Raw genomic sequence first — 19,101 nt, 5'->3', positions numbered from 1 at the left:
GAAGAAGACCTCTCCTTCAGTTTGCAGCGACTGTTAGCTTTGCCTGCAGGTTGCAGTCCTGGGGAGCTTCGCAAAAGTCCTGATGTCCAGGCCCATCCCAGGCTGATTTCATTAGAGTCTGATTTAAAGTTCACAGATTACTCCAGTACAGAACCGAGGTTGAAAACCACTAGTTTAAGGGCTATCCAAACTAACCTCTGATGTGACACTGAGGCAGGGATACAGAAATGCTGATTCGTGCTTTCCACGTTTCACGTTTCACGTGTTTCAGTCAACCCTGTAATACGATTCATGACCACCTAATTCAGATAACGGCTTTTTACAACCCTGTAAAAAGCTAGACTCTAGAAATCAGGTAGAAAAAAATGTGAGTTAATACTCTGATATCGTAACCCTTGATCAGCTTTTCTCGTACAACAGTCAATCTTTCAGAATAATCTATAGGTACTCAGATAGCCTCTTAATTCTGAGAATGCTCACTGAACTGATTTGGTTTTTTTCCTTCCCCACAGTGGCTGTGTTTTTCAGTACTTTGAGGTTATAACTGATCTGCCTGAAGACTTCTCATGAAAGAAAATCAGCCACGGACTAAGCCTCCACAGAGAAACTTCTTATCTGGATCTTGAAATTATGGGAACATTGATTAGAGCTGGAAATGATGATACTATTTACTTGAGAAAGCAGAACTTTCAGATATCAAAGTAAAAGATTTGCATATAATCGTACTAAATGCAAGTGAGTCACTTAACCCTTGAAAAACTTAGAGAAAACCTTCAATCTGTACGTAGTATACACTTTACTTTTACACACTTTCCTGTTTATAACAATATTAAATCAGGAAAAAATGCAGGGAGGTATTTAACAGCTGAGCTTAATTTAACATTCAGTCAACCTTAAAGGACATAAGGTCCTTGCCGGCAATATTTAAAGCAACTTTGAGTTTAAAAATATAGTTGTGACATGTACCAAACAGCTGTCCAGGGATTACCATTCCCCTTGAGTAAAATGGAAAAATACGATGTATCACGAAGGCATCTGAAGAGGCCAGGTGAGAAGCACATCTCTCTCATTTGGGTTAAATAAGAGACAGATTTTATATAAAACTGACTGGTTAACAGTGAGTCTGTCTCAAGTCCTCGCGCACGTCTGGTCTTATAAACTGAGCGTTACGACACTGAAGGGACGCTCCTGGTGCTCGGCTGAAGTGATGACCCAAACCGGGGGTCCCGTCTGCAAGCCCACGGTGACGGAAGACAGCACAGCTGTTCGCCGCGTGCCTCGAACCTTCCCAGACTTCACCGCTAGCGTTCGCGCATGGATTAGGGGGGACGCCCGTGGAAACCACATGAACGTGTTTCCTGGCTTCACCTTGGGTAAATGCTAGCGACACTGTACGGATACTGCCTTGTTGCCTTACCTTCTTCCAAATGTACTGTTCAATAAAGAGTCGCCCAGGCAATCCCACGTGGGTGCCGCTCTTCCTGAGGGCCCAGCGGTGAGCACACCCAGTTACATCCCATCCCACTCTAGCCAGGCGCGCTCCCTCCCTCCCTAAATGCCGGTTTCGAGAGGAAAGGGCAGCTGGCCTCCATTTCCGTGTGGAACTATAGAGCTTTTTAAAAATCCAATTCAGAAGCTTTGATAATTGACCATAAAGTCAGCTCCAATTTCTACTGCTTCTTGGTCTCTGAAGGAGGTACCGGCAAGTTTGTGCTCCGCCTGCCACCTGCCTGTCACTTTGGTGGAGGGAACAAGGGAGAGCCAGGAAGACATGCAGCTAAACCACAGGTCGGCTGCTGGGGATCCTTGAGGAATCGCAGAAGGGAAAGATGTCAGATGACTAGAGAGAGGCAAATGGCAGCCTACTGTCTCATGAAAAGATAGGAAGATGGATTTCCCAAATCAACTCGCAGGAGTTTAAGTTTTCCTGCTTGCGGAGCATCTCAGGGCCCAGAGGAAGCGGGAACCAAGAACAGGCAGCACTTCCCCTGGTGGGGGTGGGGGTGGTGATTTTCTCCATTCAGTAGAACTGGGTTTGGGAGGGCTGGATGCTCCCAGTGACACGGGATTGCTATGGGAGGGGTGGGGTGGGGCGAGGGTAGGCTGACCACCGGAAGGGGAGAGGAGGGTGCTAAGGCGGTTGAAATACAGGAGTGGTAGAAATTGGGAGGGGAAGGGCAGGCAGGCTCCCCCCAATCCACCCAGGCTGCTCCAAACCTTTCCCACTGTTCCGGGTGCTCTGCCCCTCCCGGTGCACTTTGACCTGCGGTGCTGCCTGAAGCTGGAGTTCGCAACTTCACTTTTAGTCACAGGATAAGAAATAATGCTTAAAAAAAAAAAAAGATACGGTATATGCTCATCATAGCAAATTTAGAAAAGATTTAAAAGAGAAGGAGAGATTTCACGGGGGGAAAGAGCCAGATGATAAAGTAAATCCCCCCCAGACTTCTGCCCCGAGGAAGTCACCCCAATCTAATCCCCCACTGCTCCCTTCCCTCCAGTCCAAAAGAAAAGCCCTCCCCGTCTCTGCTCTGAACTGCAATCGCAGCCTATCAGCTGGCCCCTTTCTTCACACTCTCTTTCAGGTGCCTCAGGCCCGCCGCCTGGTAACACACAGACCACCCGCCTCCTTCCCCCAGAGCCAGGCCTCCCCAGCAGCTGCGCCCCTGCATCTTTCTGTGACTCCTTCACCTTCTGCGATCTGGCTAATGGCCTGACTCTCCTAAAACTGCTTTTGATGATCACCACTTACCTCCCAAAGCCAAAAGCTATGAACGCGTATTTGCCATCACCCTCCCCGACTTCGTGCTGCCGTCCCTGCCGTCCCCTCTCCCTCTCGGACACCCCTGCTCGCCTGCCTCCCTGGCTGACTCCCGTACTCCCCTGGTTAAAACCCCTCGGTGGCTCCACTGCCTTTAGACTCCAAGCACAGCCAGAGTTTACACCCTACCCTCCTTAGCAGGGCCCATTCTCCAGTTGCTTTATCCCCACTTATTTTTTCAACAATCTAAAAATTCTGCTCCCATAAAGATGTGAGCGCAGCATCGATAACACAAGCGAAAGGCAGCCACACGTTCAACACAAACGACCGGATGAATGACGTGGTGGAATACTACACCGCCATTAAAAATCATGCATGTGATGCAACGTGAAGCATAAAACAGGACAATACAGAACTGCTTCAACAGTATGCTCTCAACTATGTGAAGAGAAAAATCATAAGCAAGAATAGAAAGAAATAGGCCCGAATGTTAGTTATGGTTGCCTCCATAGTGGTCTTTTCCCCCCTGGCTTCATAACCTTTTTCTAGACTTTTAAGGAGCTTTTTTTTTTTTTCCCGGCTATGCCGCGTGAGGTCCTAATCATTGGACTGCCAGGGAATCCCCTATAGGGAGCTTTAATATACGGATATTCTGATAATAAAACAAGCAAGTAAAAATACCCCAAAGGGAGAATAAAAACAAATGATTCTCTAAGTTTCGGACTAAGGAAATAAAAGTGAGATGATCACGTTTTCCCAAATTTTCCCATCTTCCCTTTTCATACATTGGCGCAATTTGTTGTATAGTACTTAGTATGGTTTCCTTCGACCCCATCTCAGATTATACACACAAGGCTGAGTGTCCCGGGCAAGGTCACAGGATGGATGAGTAAGTGCACCAGCCCAGGACGAGAATCCATTGTTTTTTTTGGCTCCTGTGCTGCTGTAACATGTTTGCCCAAACTTGGTGGCTTGAAGAACGCCCACCATCTCCCAGTTCTGTAGGTTAAAGTCCAACACCTCTCTTATTGGGTGACGCATTCTTGCTGGAGACTGGAGGAGGATCTGTTTCCAGGCCCACTCAGGTTGGCAGAATTCAGGTCCATGTCGTTGTAAAACCGCGTTCCCCGTTTCCTTGCTGGCTGTCATCCAGGGTTTTCCTCAGTTTCCACATTCCCTGGCTCATGACCCCTTCACCTTCAAAGCCAGCAATGGCAGGTCGAATCCCTTCACTTCAAATCTCGCTGACCTCCCCTTCGGCCTCATCTCTCCTGCTTTGAAGGGCTCAAGTTGGGCCCACCTGGGATGGGCCCAGGATAATCCCCCTATGGTCAGGTCAGTTGATTAGTAAATTTAATTTAAATCTGAAAAATCCTTCACGGCAGTACCCGGATTAGTGCTTGATTAAATAACCAGGTGTCTCAGTCCGCTCAAGCTGCTGTAATAAAATACCACAGGCTGTATGGCTTAAGTAACATTCTCGTGATTCTGGAAGCTGGGAAGTCCAGGATCAAGGTGCCAGCAGGTTCAGTGTCTGGTGAGAGCGGCGGCCTTCCTGGGGTATCCTCACACAGTGCACCAGACTCTTCCTCTTCTGAAAACACTAACTTCATCACGCAGCCCCACCCTCAGGACCTCACCTAAACCTCATCACCTCCCAAGGGCCCCACCTCCAAATACTATCGCACTGGGGGTTAGGGCTTCAACATGAATTTTAGGGGGACACAAACAGTCCATAGCACCACAGGACAGGGATATGAGGGGCTGGAGGGGCATCTTTAGAATTCTGTCTACCACACAGGTCTTCTGATGTTTCATCCATGTTGTCACTACTTCTGCATGACTCTGAAAGGCATCATATGTTCTGTCATTCATCTATCTTCCTTTTTTGCTGGAAGTTAGCTACTCATAAAAATGTATAAGGAGAAGTGACCACTGGTTTTTCTCACCTGTATCTTCTATTAAATGAAACAGTTTCACTAAGCAAAATGAGTTCCCCCAAAATTCACAAACTTGGTAACATATTAATAAAACGACGTGCAGACTGTGTCTACCTAAGTTTTCATCCCGTAAATGTATATAACTCTATGGAGAATCTGAAGTAAAATGAGGACACTGAAACAGCCTACCAGAAGCTCTAGGTAAAGGTACAAGTTTCTAGCACCATGGCCTCTAGGATCTTTAAAAAGCATCTTAATTCTATAACAAAGACCGCCATCAAACTCACAAATCGCAAAACCGAGCAAAGAAATACTTACGTTTAATCACATGGCTGGTAAAAAAAAAATTCTCATTATTTTTCAGCAGGGTACGATATTCCAATGGCTTAGGAACGTTAAACAAGGCTGTTAACGTGACATAAAAAACTAAAGCCGGGGGCTTCCCTGGTGGCGCAGTGGTTGAGAGCCCGCCTGCCGATGCAGGGGACATGGGTTCGTGCCCCGGTCCGGGAAGATCCCACATGCCGCGGAGCGGCTAGGCCCACGAGCTATGGCCGCTGAGCCTGCGCGTCCGGAGCCTGTGCCCCGCAACGGGAGAGGCCCCAACAGTGAGAGGCCCGCATACCGCAAAAAAAAAAAAGAAAAAGAAAAAAAAAACTAAAGCCGGTAAAAAGCTTAGAGTCAAAAAGTTTAACTTTATTACAATTGTTTTTAAAGTCAGCTATGATCTTGACAAATATCACGGGTAAGTCTATATAGCAAGTCTCTAATTTCTGAGATACAAAAGACAATAAATATAGATTCAAACTTCAGCCTAAAAACAAAAGTCTAAATCTAATTACCTGTAGTGTAGTATGGTTTCAATATTTTGAATACATGATGCTACAAGAACTCATAACATAAAGTTATTGCTCACTGACAACCAACAAACAGTTCTTCACAGACGACACGCAAGTGTGCGGCACCTTCGAGCCTCCATGTGAGTCCCCCACGGGCCTGCTGGTGCTGGGGGACAATCTGAGATGGCACCATGATGGCACTGCTCCTTCTGGTGGGAGGGCAGGGACAGGGGCAGGCAATGAAAATCGCCCATTTAAGCAGGCCCTGAAGCTGATCTCCCAGGAGCCCAATAAGCGGTCCCGTTTCTTGCAGAGAACAGGACGGTCACCGTGTATCTTTCGGAGTGTGACACAGAGTACCTGTATCCAGCACAGAGTGGTCAGCTTCCTGCCAAGCTCCGTTCATTCCATCGTGCTGAGTATCCTCCACCAACAGTGACTCTGCTCCAAGCCTTCATTTGCTTCCAGAGCCCGATCTTCATTGCTTTCAAGTTAGTTTGTCATTAAAATAAGTCTTACAACATTTTTGCCACAAACAATCGTATTATTCCTTCTTATTGGTAACAGATTAATTCTTCATTAACTAAAAGTGTGCAAAGTTTCAAGCCAAGCTCCTTTGTCTTGGTTTAATTCTTGGGTATAGCTGTAAAAAAGAATTTTAAAAATATTTACATACTGCACAGATGTGGGAGTATAACACATTTTCAAGAAATATGGGGGGTAGGGACAGGTGCTGATGTCACAGGAAAGAAATTAAATCAAAGAACTCTCTGCCATGTGAAACACCCAGAGCTGCCCAAAGATTCATATTTACCAACTCTTGTACAAAGGACATTCAAAGGTCACAGGGGTTCCCTCAACAGGGACAACGCCATGGTGCAGTGATATAAAATCCAGGATGCGGGCTTCCCTGGCGGCGCAGTGGTTGACAGTCCGCGTGCCGGTGCAGGGGACACGGGTTCGTGCCCCGGCCCAGGGAAGATCCCATATGCCACGGAGCGGCTGGGCCCGTGAGCCATGGCCGCTGAGCCTGCGCATCCGGAGCCTGTGCTCCGCAACGGGAGAGGCCACAATAGTGAGAGGCCCGTGTACCGCAAAAAAGAAAAAAAGAAAAAAGAAAAAAAATCCAGGATGCTCTGAGCATTAACTCCATCTACACAGCCTACTGAACTGTAAATCAAGTCCAACAAGGACCACAAAGGACTAGAGGTGATTTGCAATATGCTATAAGCTCCAATGCTGGGAGCTTCCATTCCAAGGGAAAAGATAAGAGGTTAGAAAGTCTCTATTTTAACTTTATTTCACAATGGACGTCACACAGACTTGAGGCTATCAGGAACCAAATGCCACAGACTAAAAGTCTACAGATTTGAGGAAGGATAAGTGGAGTTTTTTGTTTTAGGATTTGGTGGTTTTGTGTTTTCCATAACAAGAGCTGGCAAGAAGGGTGTTCAGGAAGCCAAGAGCAAGTCAAACTAGTCATTCAACTGGCAAACAGAACAAAACCCTCCTCCCCCTCCCCTAGACAAAGGGAAGAAAGGGTTTACTGAAACAAAGTCAAGCCAGACTTCCAGCCCAAACTGCAAAGTTAATTGAGGGATCAATGTTGTATCAAGGATTGTTTTTCTCTGTGAGGAAAGGTATTTTAGCCAATATAATTTTCTACACTTGTATGTGAGCCTGACTAAAACATTTATGCAATTTCCTTTTTTAAAAAAAAACCTCAAAAGGAACCCAAAGAAGTTGTGTAGAGGCCACTTCTACCCAGGAAAGATCTCCAAAGAACCGAGAATATTTAAATGTCCGATTAAAATGAAAATCTGCAATCCAGCCCGCTGATTACAGAACCTCTGAAAGCCACCCAGGAGGCAGAGCTTGGTCTCTGACCAGCTGCTTCCACACTTGGGAACAAATCATTCTCCCCATGTTTCATTGACCACTGGACCTCTTTGTCAGAAAATTAAAGTTAAGACTCAAATAAGCAACTGCTTCTAAGAGGTAGAGCTTTTCCCAGATAAGAAACTACAAAAAGCAGAAGTGCGTGCCTGTTTGCTCTTGGTGTTCATTAAAGAAGGAAAGAGGCTGCACGCAAGAGATTATGCTTCTCTGGCGCTAAAGACTTTGTAGAAGCAAACAGGAGGGCTTGAAGGAGAACTACCTTTACATTTCTGCTTTCGTCTGGTAATTGGAAAGATTTTTTTTAACGGGCTCCATGGCTTAATTGTTTTTTTCAGTTTCACTACTCTTTATCGTTTATAGTATGACCACACGAATGAATAGTGTCCAAACCCCAAATGCTTATCTAATAGTAAATTTTGCTAGCAGGAAGACAGCAGTCAGGATATATGATGTCATTTACACTGCGTATCAAACCAGTGATAACCAAACCAAACGGAGAAGAGTCAGGAGGAGGAGATACAGGCCAGAATCCAAGCCCCAGGTCCCAACACCGGGGTCATTTTAACGAGCTCCACAGAGAGTAATGTCCGGACAGTGGGATGATTCCAGACAGAGCCCTGGTTCAGGGCCTCAGAGTGGGACAGAAGCTCTCTGTGGACACAGACCATGTCTGTCTGACAGCTGATGAAAATACAGTGAAAATACCTCCCATTTTTTGTATATTAGACTCTGTCCAACTATACTAGCCTTTCCCTGAAAATACTCCCCCCACCAAGAATGTCTGCCCACTTACAGCAGTCCCTTCAGACTAATATAGACATGTTATTGGATTACATGTGCTGATATGATTTGATTATTTTCTTGGTTTTTATGAACCTTAAAATCCAAAGGTAGAGAAAGAACAAAGAATCTGGTCTCTGGTGCCCTGTTCAAGTTCCCTAGCAGATTCGGAAATCCTGACTTAAACAAATCCAGGGACTTCCCTGGTGACACAGTGGTTAAGAATCCGCCTGCCAATGCAGGGCCCTGGTTCGAGCCCTGGTCTGGGAGGATCCCACATGCCGCAGAGCAACTAGGCCCGTGCGCCACAACTACTGAGCCTGCGCTCTAGAGCCCGCGAGCCACAGCTACTGGGCCCACGCACCACAACTACTGAAGTTCACGTGCCTAGAGCCCGTGCTCCACAACAAGAGAAGCCACCGCAATGAGAAGCCCATGTACCACAACAAAGAGTAGCCCCCGCTCGCCCCAACTAGAGAAAAGCCCGCGCATAGCAACGAAGACCCAATGCAGCCAAAAATAAACAAATAAATAACATAAAATAGATACAACATTAAAGAAATGAAAATTGTTTTAAAAAAAACCATCCTTCACTTACTCCCAGCAAATTGCGTGGAACGTATCCCTCCTTGTCATTCAGGCGGGCCCACCACCATTCAATCTCATCTTCGTCTTCCCTGCGGATGACTGTCATGCAGTCTCCTTCTTTCATGGGTAGCTCGTCGTCATTCTGAGGTTCATAGTCCCAAAGGGCATAAATGACCCCTTTATTCATTATGCCCATCTTCTCCTGAACTCCTGAAATCATGTGAGGTACAGAACAGAATATATGTAACTCAGAGGATACCACGCTCAGAACCCGTCACTCTCTAAAACCAAACGAGAAGAAATGGGGACCTGCTGGAATGGCAGAACTACTATATTAAACATTCAATAAATAAACCTCCCGGGGCCAGGGGGAGCAGAGGAAGGCCAGCCGTGTAGAGGGAACATATAAAAGACAAGTTAACGTATGCTATCATCTCTAAACCGGCTCTAAAAACTAACCAACACCTTATAAGCAGCTCTCAAAACTTCTCTTACTCAGAATACAAAACGATTACAAACCCAGGAATAAAAAAAGAACTGTTCCAGTCTAGGATATTAAAGAAGTTAATGAAACATCTGTCCAATTTTAGCCTATTCACTAAGTGTATTGACCAAGGAACTCTGGAATCATTTTTGTTCTTTACCTAAAACTTAAAGCAGACAGAGAAAAATGACCAGAGTGTTGTGCCTATTAAAGTGGTCTCTATCAATTTCCAAATGTGGAAAGATAAAAGAAAAAAAATTATAAAACGTTAGAATATAGAAATATGGCCAGGTATATTAGACAGGATATAAAAGTCCACATACAGTCAACTCTAAAATGATGAGAATCAGAATTCTAAAAGATACTGAAATCCACAAACTGGGGAAGGAAAAAAAAATCCCCAAATGTCCACTTCTTACCAGAGTTAATAACAGATTTGCAAATGAACTACGACCTTAGGTTTTACCTTTCTCCATTTATACCTTCCTATCCTATAAGGCGACGCTAATGAGCAGTCACAATCATCAACGGGCAGGCAACATGGGGAAAGGGGAGGAAGAATTAGACAACAATGTCCTGGGCAAGTCAGAGGTCATTATCATTGTCACCTTTTTAGAAAAGCCAGGAAAATACCTGCTTGCCTGTGAACAGCTGGGTTTCTCAACTTATGCGAACCTAAATTATTATGAACTTATTTTTCCTGTGTCAATTAATATGACATAGCACACACTACCTCTCACTCTGGGCAAAACAAGAAATTAAATCGTTCTTTTCCAAAAGAAGGCTCTACCTATCTAAATGATCAGGTTTCTACTCATGGGGACAAGTAAATTTCCAACTTTCAAGTTATACTTGATAGAACTGTAACTCCACCAAATTTTAAAGCACGCCAGACTCGTCATCTGGTTGGGATCAGAATGGTGCACTCAACATAACAACTTGAGTCTCATTTCCAGGAAACCATTAGGCATGGAAGACAATTTCTCATTACTTTGCTATTTACCAAACTAAGAGTTATGAATCAACAATTTTCAAACGTTTCTGAGGGTCCTAAAAACATGCTCCATCTCACTGGCAGTTTGGGAAATGCAAACTAAAGGCAAGGTGAGACAGGCTTCCAAATCCACCAAAGGTCAAAGAGAACACAGAGCAAAAGGTACTCTCTGCTTGACGTATATTCCTGTGACCTGGCTATTCTACTTCTAGAGAGACACCAGAAGATGAGGACAAAAATGGTGGCCGAAGCCATGTTTATAATTGAATGCACGAATGGATAAATAAATAAAGGAAATAACCCAACATCTGCCAAAAGTAGAATGGAAAGATAAATTGTAGTAGAGTCCCAAAATGGAACAGTAGCGCAGTGAAAAGAAACAACAGCTACATGCAGCAACACTGCATCTCAAAAACTATGGGGAATGAAAAAAGCAAGCCACAGAATCATCAGTATGGTTTATTTTATATGAAGGTCAAAAACAGGCAGAACTAAACAATATCAGTTGTAGGATTCATTCAGAGGTGATATACCTATTTTTATAAATTCAAGGGGGGCAGTCACCACAGATGTGAGAGGAGCTACATCAGGGCAGGGCCCCTGCTGACGGCAGACAGAGCTCATGTTCTGTTTCCCAAGCTGGATACCTGGATGTTTCACTGTGTTAATCTAGGATCACCATTACTTAAACTGCACATCTATGTCAGAAATGCTCTCGGTATCCACGATATAGTTCATAAATTTAAAAAATCTCTGATCAAATGTCCCTAAATGTTTTTTAAAAAATCATATCCCATACTTACATATAGCTTGATCGCCAATACGTTTAATGTAACAAAATACATATTAATATAACATACTGATTTCAAAACGTGTCCATAGGTCAAAATTATTCTTGGATGTAGAGTTGAGAACATAAACAGAGAGTGATCATAAATATCAACGATAAAAACTAAGAGCTGAGAGATGAAGAAGAGAACCTGCGGTCTGTGGTTCTCCCTCTGACCCCTCTCCCTTCTCTCCGAGAGCCTGAAAACAGGCCTAGTGAGACTCGGAAAAGTCAGACAGAGAAGACGTTTCACCTCAGGCATCTTTCCATGCCTGACGCTTGAGTGGTCTGGGGTCCTGGGACGTACCTCCTCATTTGTCTCTGTCTTTTCCCCTTCTCCATTTCTCTCAAGCCAGACTAAAAAGAAACATTAACCTCAACTTCTAAGACTTGTAAATAAAAAAAATGTTCCTTGTAAATAACTGTGCCAATCAACATATATCCATCTAAAACTTCAAGTCCTTTTTTCTCTAGGGACAGAGCTGATGGGATGCATCAGAATTATAAACTCAAAAACAAGAGAACGAAAGAGTCAAAAACATCAGTTCCAAAGTATGGTGTTGCCTTTCTTTTCTTCTGCGACAAGTTTGATTTAGCAGGAAAACTTGGATCTGTGGATTCTTATTCCAACCCTGCATTTCTCTTGATCATCTTGCGGGGGGTTCTGTTTACTTATTTGCACAGATACAGCATCACTCGCTAAGTACGGAAGTCTTACTAGAGGATCTTTCAATGGTTGAAAGCTATTAACCCTGCTAGGTCCAAGGCTGCATCACCGTCTTTTGTCTTTGAAGATGTCCCTGACAACAGCCGCTTCTAGGCACACACAAAAGCTGCATTCATGTTTGTGATCGAGGCTGCCCTACCTTCAATGCCCAGGACTATGTACAACACAAAATGCTTTCCCAAATAATAAAAACCCTTTGGAACGATCCCCTAGAGATAAAGGATAAATGAATGCGGTAATCAGTGCACATAAATCCAATTGTTCCATACCGTAAAGAAACTGCGAGCACTGGGTGTAGCCTTCCTCCGTTTCCTCACATTTATCAGCAGCCGTCTGCATGTCACTGTAGGTCATGGCAAACACAGCGGCTCCAGACTCCACCAAAAACTTACACACCTGGACGCTGTTACAGGACGCAGCGCAATGCAGCGGGGTCCTGCGGACAAGGGCACAGCAAGGACTGGGGGTGCCTTCCTACACGGGACGACACCTGCCGCAACACGGCATCCGCAGGGAGAGCTCTCCAGCCTGTCACCCACCAGGCCCTTTCTCCTGAAAACCGTTCTCACAGATTTTTAAAAATGAGTTAAACATAGATGCTTGAGCCCATCCGAGAATTCCAGCCACAAAGAAAAATGTAGGGACGGCACTGGGGCCAGGGCAGCACCGTGGGTGAGAGGGATCAAGGACAGGAGTGAAAGGACATGCAATTTGTATACTGATCTAAAGCAGGATAGAATATATTTAGTTCCATGTTCTGGAGCATCCAGCCTGATTATTTCCGCCAGGATGGAGGACATAACATCTTTAAATAATAGGCCTCCCCTCAAAACACGTGTCTGGGCTTCCCTGGTGGTGCAGTGGCTGGGACTCCACCTGCCGATGCAGGGGACATGGGTTCGTGCCCCGGTCCGGGAGGATCCCACATGCAGCGGAGCGGCTGGGCCTGTGGGCCATGGCCTGTGGGCCTGCGAGTCCGGAGCCTGTGCTCCGCGGTGGGAGGGGCCACGGCGGTGAGAAGCCCGCGTACCGAAAAAAAAAAAAAAAAAAAAAAAAAACACGTGACTGTAAACGTCCCTTTATCACCACCAATTTTGAAGGAATTAAGTTGCACATAAAGAACTACCTTTACCCAACATTTTTTTAATCCTAATTCAATTTTAATTGGAAAAAAAATTGCCAATTCAATTCAGACCAGAAAAGTGACTGGAAAATACACATTTCAATCTATATTAGCAACTGGTTAGCAGGAACTTAGGAATACCACGAAAAAGAATCTTCTCCACCATCTCAAATGTTTCATAATGTATTATAAATGACTCCAGATTCATGGTAAAGGTGGAAGAGCAGGGACCAATGCCCAAACTCAGAAGATGGGCTGGAGGATGTTAATCAAGCCCTGAAGTACATGAGATTTCTTTACCCTTTTCTTCCCTCCCCTTTTCATGTTATTGTTCCACTTGGGTCTTTCACAAAAGAAATTTATTTCTCACCCCCCACATCCCAAACACTACCACTAATAATTTGGTGAATATTACTACAGACTTTTTAACTGCGTGGCTTTTTTTTTAGTAGTAAAAAATTATACATAATCTAAACTCCCAATATTAGGAAACAAAGACATTGTGACACATTAAGAATTTGTTCTGCTTATGTTGTGAAGGTAAACTAAAAAAGTAGGCATAAAAAGGGCAAATACTGTTTGTTATCACTTATATGTAGAACCTGAAAAATAAAACAAATGAACGAAGAGAACAAAACATGCAGACGCACAGATGCAGAGAACAAATCAGCAGCTACCAGTGGGGAAAGCCAAGCGAGGAAGAGATCAAGATGGGGATCGGGGACTAAGAGGTACAAACTATTATGTATAAAATAAATAAGCGACAAGGATATTTTGTACAGCACAGGGAATGTAGCCGATATTTTAATAACTTTAAATGGAGTATAACCTATAAAAATTTTGACCCTGTGTTATACACCCGAAACTAGTATAATATTGTAACTCACCTATACCTCAACTTAAAAAAAAACCTATTGAGAGCTAAACTAAAAAAAAATATAGGCATAAAAAATTATACATATAGGGCTTCCCTGGTGGCGCAGTGGTTAAGAGCCCACCTGCCGATGCGCGGGACATGGGTTGGTGCCCCGGTCCGGGAAGATCCCACATGCCACGGAGCGGCTGGGCCCGTGAGCCATGGCCGCTGACCCTGCGCGTCCGGAGCCTGTGCTCCGCAACGGGAGAGGCCAAAATAGTGAGAGGTCCACATACCACAAGAAATAAATAAATAAATAAAAATAAATAAAAATTATACATATATACACATACATAAATGAGCTTGAAGGAAACATATGAAAATATTGATGGTGTTTACTTCTAGATTGTAGGATACAAATGGCTTGTTTTCCTCTTATTTCTCTATTTTGTACGTTTTCCACAATGGGCTCACATTACTTTTATAAATACAATTATTTTAAAGTGCAACCAAAAATGCTTCTCCAAGAATTATTTATAACAAAGAATTGGAAAGCAATCTAAACGTCTAGCAAGAAGGAGACAGCCACAATGAATGAGCCACAGCCACGTGGTAAGAGATGAGGCTTTTTCAAACCTATGCATATGGGTGTCTGCAACTTATATGTGTATACATGTAAATTTGATATTACAATTATTTCCACATTGAGAGAAATATAGGCTATAAAATTTAAATACTTGCGTAAATATAGTGTGATTATCTTTTTTTTTCATATAGAAAGAAGTAAATCTTTCCTAGGAATCATTATTAATCATTAAATCATAATTTAATTCATAATCATTAAGTCATCATCCTAGGAATAATAATATTCGTCATTTACAATAACATCTCCTGGGTTTTAGCCACACACCAGTTTCACAAGATGCTCCATGAAAAATGGATTCCACGGTCAAAACTATTGGGAGAAGTTTACAAATTATAATCCCCTCTTAGACACACAGTAGTTTCAGGGAGGTGGGGGGACCCTGCTTAAATCAGCATTTCTCATATTCACTGAAGCATGCCAATGAACTGTGTACCACTTTGGGACATTTCTTATTTTTATTATTTAACTACTAAACTTCGGAAACTCCATCTGGGAAATTCCCTGGCGGTCCAGTGGTTAGGACTCTAAACTCACTGCCAAGGGCCTGAGTTCAATCTCTGGTCGGGGAACTATGATCCCATAAGCCATGCAGTGTGGCTAAAAAAAATTTTTTTATATAAAAAAATAAAACTCCACCTGCTTACAGAACGGGAGTGAGATGACTATTACATGAAGACATATTAATTCCTTAAAAACGTCTCCCACGTCTCTCCTTCTAGATTACAAGCAGCACTGAGGACACGCACTGACATACTTCTTCCCTTCTAACAGCGTCTACAACACTGCTCCTTCGTTGCCTACGCAGCAGATACAATTGAAGTCTGAGTGGAGTTTAAAAGAAAACCTTACCATCCATCACTGTCAGCAGCATTGACATTTACACCAAACTGTACCAGGAATTTAACAATTTCTGTGTGTCCTGCACACACGGCGTTGTGAAGAGCTGTGATACCTTCATCGTTAGGAAGGCTCGGGTCATCAACCTGTAACATCAATAAGAACAAGGGTGATCATCACTCAAATTTTTTGTCACCTTAACTGTCAACTATTAACTGGCTCTAGGATCAAGAGAATTGAAAGAGATTCTTGTAGTCTTTTTTTTTTTTTAAACATAATTAAAACCTTCAGGAGCCAAGAAAACTATACCAAGTACAGTTCTAGAAATACGACATTAAGTAGGCACTCCCTATAAAAAGGGTTTTAAAAGCTGAAGAAGTCCCAGAAACTATATATCCTTATAGTCACTTTTGTTTATTTATCCTCCAACTTCCCACCACAGATAAGCATCTAAGGAGAAGTCACGTTTGCCATGGAAGGGAAGAAAGGTCAACTAAAAATATTTTAAATAGCAGGTTTCTGAAAAATAGGGACCACATCTGTAATTTAACACTGCAAGGTACAAATCCATACTTGAGCAACTTTTAAAGGAGGGTCATGATGTCCCTAAGGAAAGTACCCCCAGTGAATAACTGAACTTCCGCACTATTTATTGAAAGTGTTACAGCCACACCTTTAAAACAGAGAAGCTGGTTTTGGAGCATGCTCAAGAGTTCCTCTCAACAACCCCACCTCCCAAAAGAGGAAACAATGCAAAAGTACACTTTCCCTACAGTAGCCTTCTGATTAGAGCTTTAAAACAAAATACAAGGCGGCATATAAGAAACGTACTAATTCAATCGTACCTCATATATAATTCTCTGTACGAGGTCAAATTCTCCCTCCAAAGAGGAATCTAGAAGTAAAGCAAGGGGGTTGAATTTCACCCTCATTCCATGGGCAATCCGTTCTGAACCAGTTTTACGCAAGTTTGTCCTTTTGCCCTGCAAAAGAAATGCACGGAAGGTTAAGGATCCTGGTCTAAGCAAGAGACCGAAAAACAACAAAAAGGGAGGAATAATATCTCAGCTGAGATAGTAAAAGGAACTTTGAAAATACATACATACGTATACATACACATATATATATTTATTTATATATATATATATATATATATATATATATATATATATATATACATATATTTAGCGCTTAATGAATAAACCCACGTAACTAAGTGGGAAGAACCTAACTCTTTAAAGCCTAGTGAAAACTACATTTGGGTAACACGCGCTAAGAGTATAATCTGCAGTAGGAAGCAGGCTGGTTCTCTGTCAAGGATCAAAATTAGCCAAGATTGGTCTTTAATTACCTAATACAGTAGCGCTAACCCCACATTAATAAACTGGACAAGAGCACAAACTGAGAATTGCGAGAGCTGACATTTATTGAATGATTATTCATTTATTCCTCTTGAAAACCCTATTATCCCATTTTACAGATAAGGAAGTTGAGGCACACAGCCAGTAAACATCAGAGCTGGAATTCAAATCCAAGGAATCTGGCTTCTTCAAAGCCCCTCCTTTTAACCATATCCAACATAATGCCTCCTGGGGGAAGGGGAGTGGAGCATATTATGAAAGTAAAAAATAAAGATTATTAGTCTGTCTTAGACATACCAGGGAGGAATCCTACAAGTCTTAAAATGCTATCACTATTTTATATTTAGAAATTTAACTGTACTCCAAGACACATGGGTAAATTAACCATCTTTTCTACATTTTAATACATCAGGCTTAAAAAACTAAGGCAAACGTTAACACTAGATCTAACATCCTATAAGACAGGCTTCTTGAACACAGCCAACAGAGTGGAAACATTTCCTAGGGTATGATATGCTGCACATACTTCTCTTTATTTTATTTCAGGTGTGGAAAACGACTGAGTTTTGAAAAACGTTAAGTAGCAATGAATATATTTCATAAATGTACAATGGCTAAAATGTTTCTGTCTCTTGAAAAAAAGAAAACAAGAGTAAATATTACATGGCTGAGATAATACAACTCACAAACAGTACAATCATACCCACTTTCAAACAACAGCACGAGATAGTGGCTTCTATTTCACTTGAACCAAGAAGGAAAAAGTTTATAGATCACCTTCCCAGGAAGAGAATAACAGAATCTCACAAGTTTAACTCAAAGAGAACCACACCTCAGGACGGAGCAGCACAGAATTGTTAAAAAAGTGTTAACCTCTATTTTAAAACTTTTTTCACTAGAATTCAATGTTTACCATATAGAATTTTTTTTTTTTTTTTTTTTTTGGTGGTATGCGGGCCTCTCACTGCTGTGGCCTCTCCCGCTGCGGAGCACAGGCTCCGGACGCGCAGGCTCAGCGGCCATGGCTCACGGGCCTAGCCGCTCCACGGCATGTGGGATCTTCCCAGACCGGGGCACGAACCCGTGTCCCCTGCATCGGCAGGCAGACTCTCAACCACTGCGCACCAGGGAAGCCCTACCATATAGAATTTTTAAACAAATGTCGACTGTAAACTAGTAGTTGAGGCAACTTTGGATAATCATTATCTTTGACTTCTACCACATCTAAAAGATGTAATAAGGGATCAAACATATAAAGCACTTTAAAAAAAACCCTTATAATATGCTATGGTGCTTTTGCCCAGGTTTTAAAAATTCATAGTTTGGCATCCTACTGAAACAAAATGACTTCAAACTAAAGGCTGAAAAAACCAACTTTGAAGACATTTTGGGATTCTGATCTTCTCTCACCTATTTCAAAGTGACAAAATAAACTTCCAAAGAAAAGCTTAACATTTGGAAGGAGTGCAGAAGACACGCCCAAGTCAAAACATACAAAGCTTTAGAATAACTTAGTGTCATCCAAAACCTATGGGATGCGGCAAAAACAGTTCTAAGAGGAAAGTTTACAGTGATACAAACTTACCTCAGGAAACAAGAAAAACCTCAACCTAACCTTATATCTAAAGCAACTAGAGAAGGAAAAACAAACAAAACCCAAAGTTAGCAGAAGAAAAGAAATCATAAAGATCAGAGCAGAAATAAATGAACTAGAGACGAAGAAAACAAGAGAAAAGATCAATGAAACTAAAAGCTGGCTCTTTGGAAAGATAAAATTGATACACCTTTAGCCAGACTCGTCAAGAAAAAAAGGGAGAGGGCCCAAATCAACAAAATTAGAAATGAAAAAGGAGAAGTTACAACCGACACCACAGATATACAAAGGACCATAAGAGACTACTACAGGCAACTACATGCCAATAAAATGACCGTCCACACTAGAAGAAATGGACCAATTCTTAGAAAGGTACAATCTTCCAAGACTGAACCAGGAAGAAACAGAAAATATGAACGGACCAATTACAAGTACTGAAATAGAATAACTTAATGTCAGAGCACAAGGAAACCTGAGGGATCGCCATGATACCCAGAGACTTCAAACCAGGCTGAAGCAGAGGAAGAGGCTAGAGGGTCCACCCCACTCTCTGCTCCGTTACCTCCCCCAGCCCCCATTTCATCCAGAACCCTTCCAATTTTATCAGCATTGGAAGTTTGAGGTTCCACCTAAATATGACATTGAAAATAAATTTCACTGCTAGACAAAGAAAAGTCTGAAAGAGTGATATCACCAATGAGAGAAGTTAAACCATCTGCCCGATTTCACAGAGCTAAACTAGTGATCGCAAGTTCCAAATCCAGGTCTTTTCATTCCGAGTGTTGCCTTCCATAATATGTGACACCAGCTAGAGAAGAAACAGCAAACATGGTGTTTATAGGT

The 19,101-nt window shown here is 42.7% G+C and overlaps 2 protein-coding genes across 3 annotated transcripts in view; one reads left to right on the top strand and one right to left on the bottom strand.

Moving 5' to 3' along the window:
- The window catches only part of CAPN2 (calpain 2), a 61,868-nt gene extending 60,404 nt beyond the window's left edge, over positions 1-1,464 (top strand). Inside the window, exon 21 of the mRNA XM_032605891.1 lies at positions 513-1,464. Within this exon, the coding sequence (XP_032461782.1) occupies positions 513-536 (24 nt within the window). The 3' untranslated portion in view covers positions 537-1,464. The remainder of the gene's footprint in view (positions 1-512) is intronic.
- Positions 1,465-5,376: 3,912 nt separating this feature from the next.
- TP53BP2 (tumor protein p53 binding protein 2) overlaps positions 5,377-19,101 on the bottom strand; it is an 80,595-nt gene continuing 66,870 nt past the window's right edge. For both annotated transcript variants that reach the window (XM_032605867.1, XM_032605875.1), the window contains 5 exons: positions 16,149-16,286; positions 15,316-15,449; positions 12,111-12,277; positions 8,818-9,017; positions 5,377-6,183 (listed from right to left, as the gene is read on the bottom strand). In XM_032605867.1, coding sequence (XP_032461758.1) covers positions 6,142-6,183; positions 8,818-9,017; positions 12,111-12,277; positions 15,316-15,449; positions 16,149-16,286 — 681 coding nt within the window. In that variant the 3' untranslated portion in view covers positions 5,377-6,141. The remainder of the gene's footprint in view (positions 6,184-8,817; positions 9,018-12,110; positions 12,278-15,315; positions 15,450-16,148; positions 16,287-19,101) is intronic.

The sequence above is a fragment of the Phocoena sinus genome, chromosome 1, assembly GCF_008692025.1.
Source record: "Phocoena sinus isolate mPhoSin1 chromosome 1, mPhoSin1.pri, whole genome shotgun sequence".
NCBI lineage: Eukaryota > Metazoa > Chordata > Mammalia > Artiodactyla > Phocoenidae > Phocoena > Phocoena sinus.
Note: the sequence above shows the minus strand (reverse complement) of the source record. Positions and strands in the feature narration are given on the sequence as shown.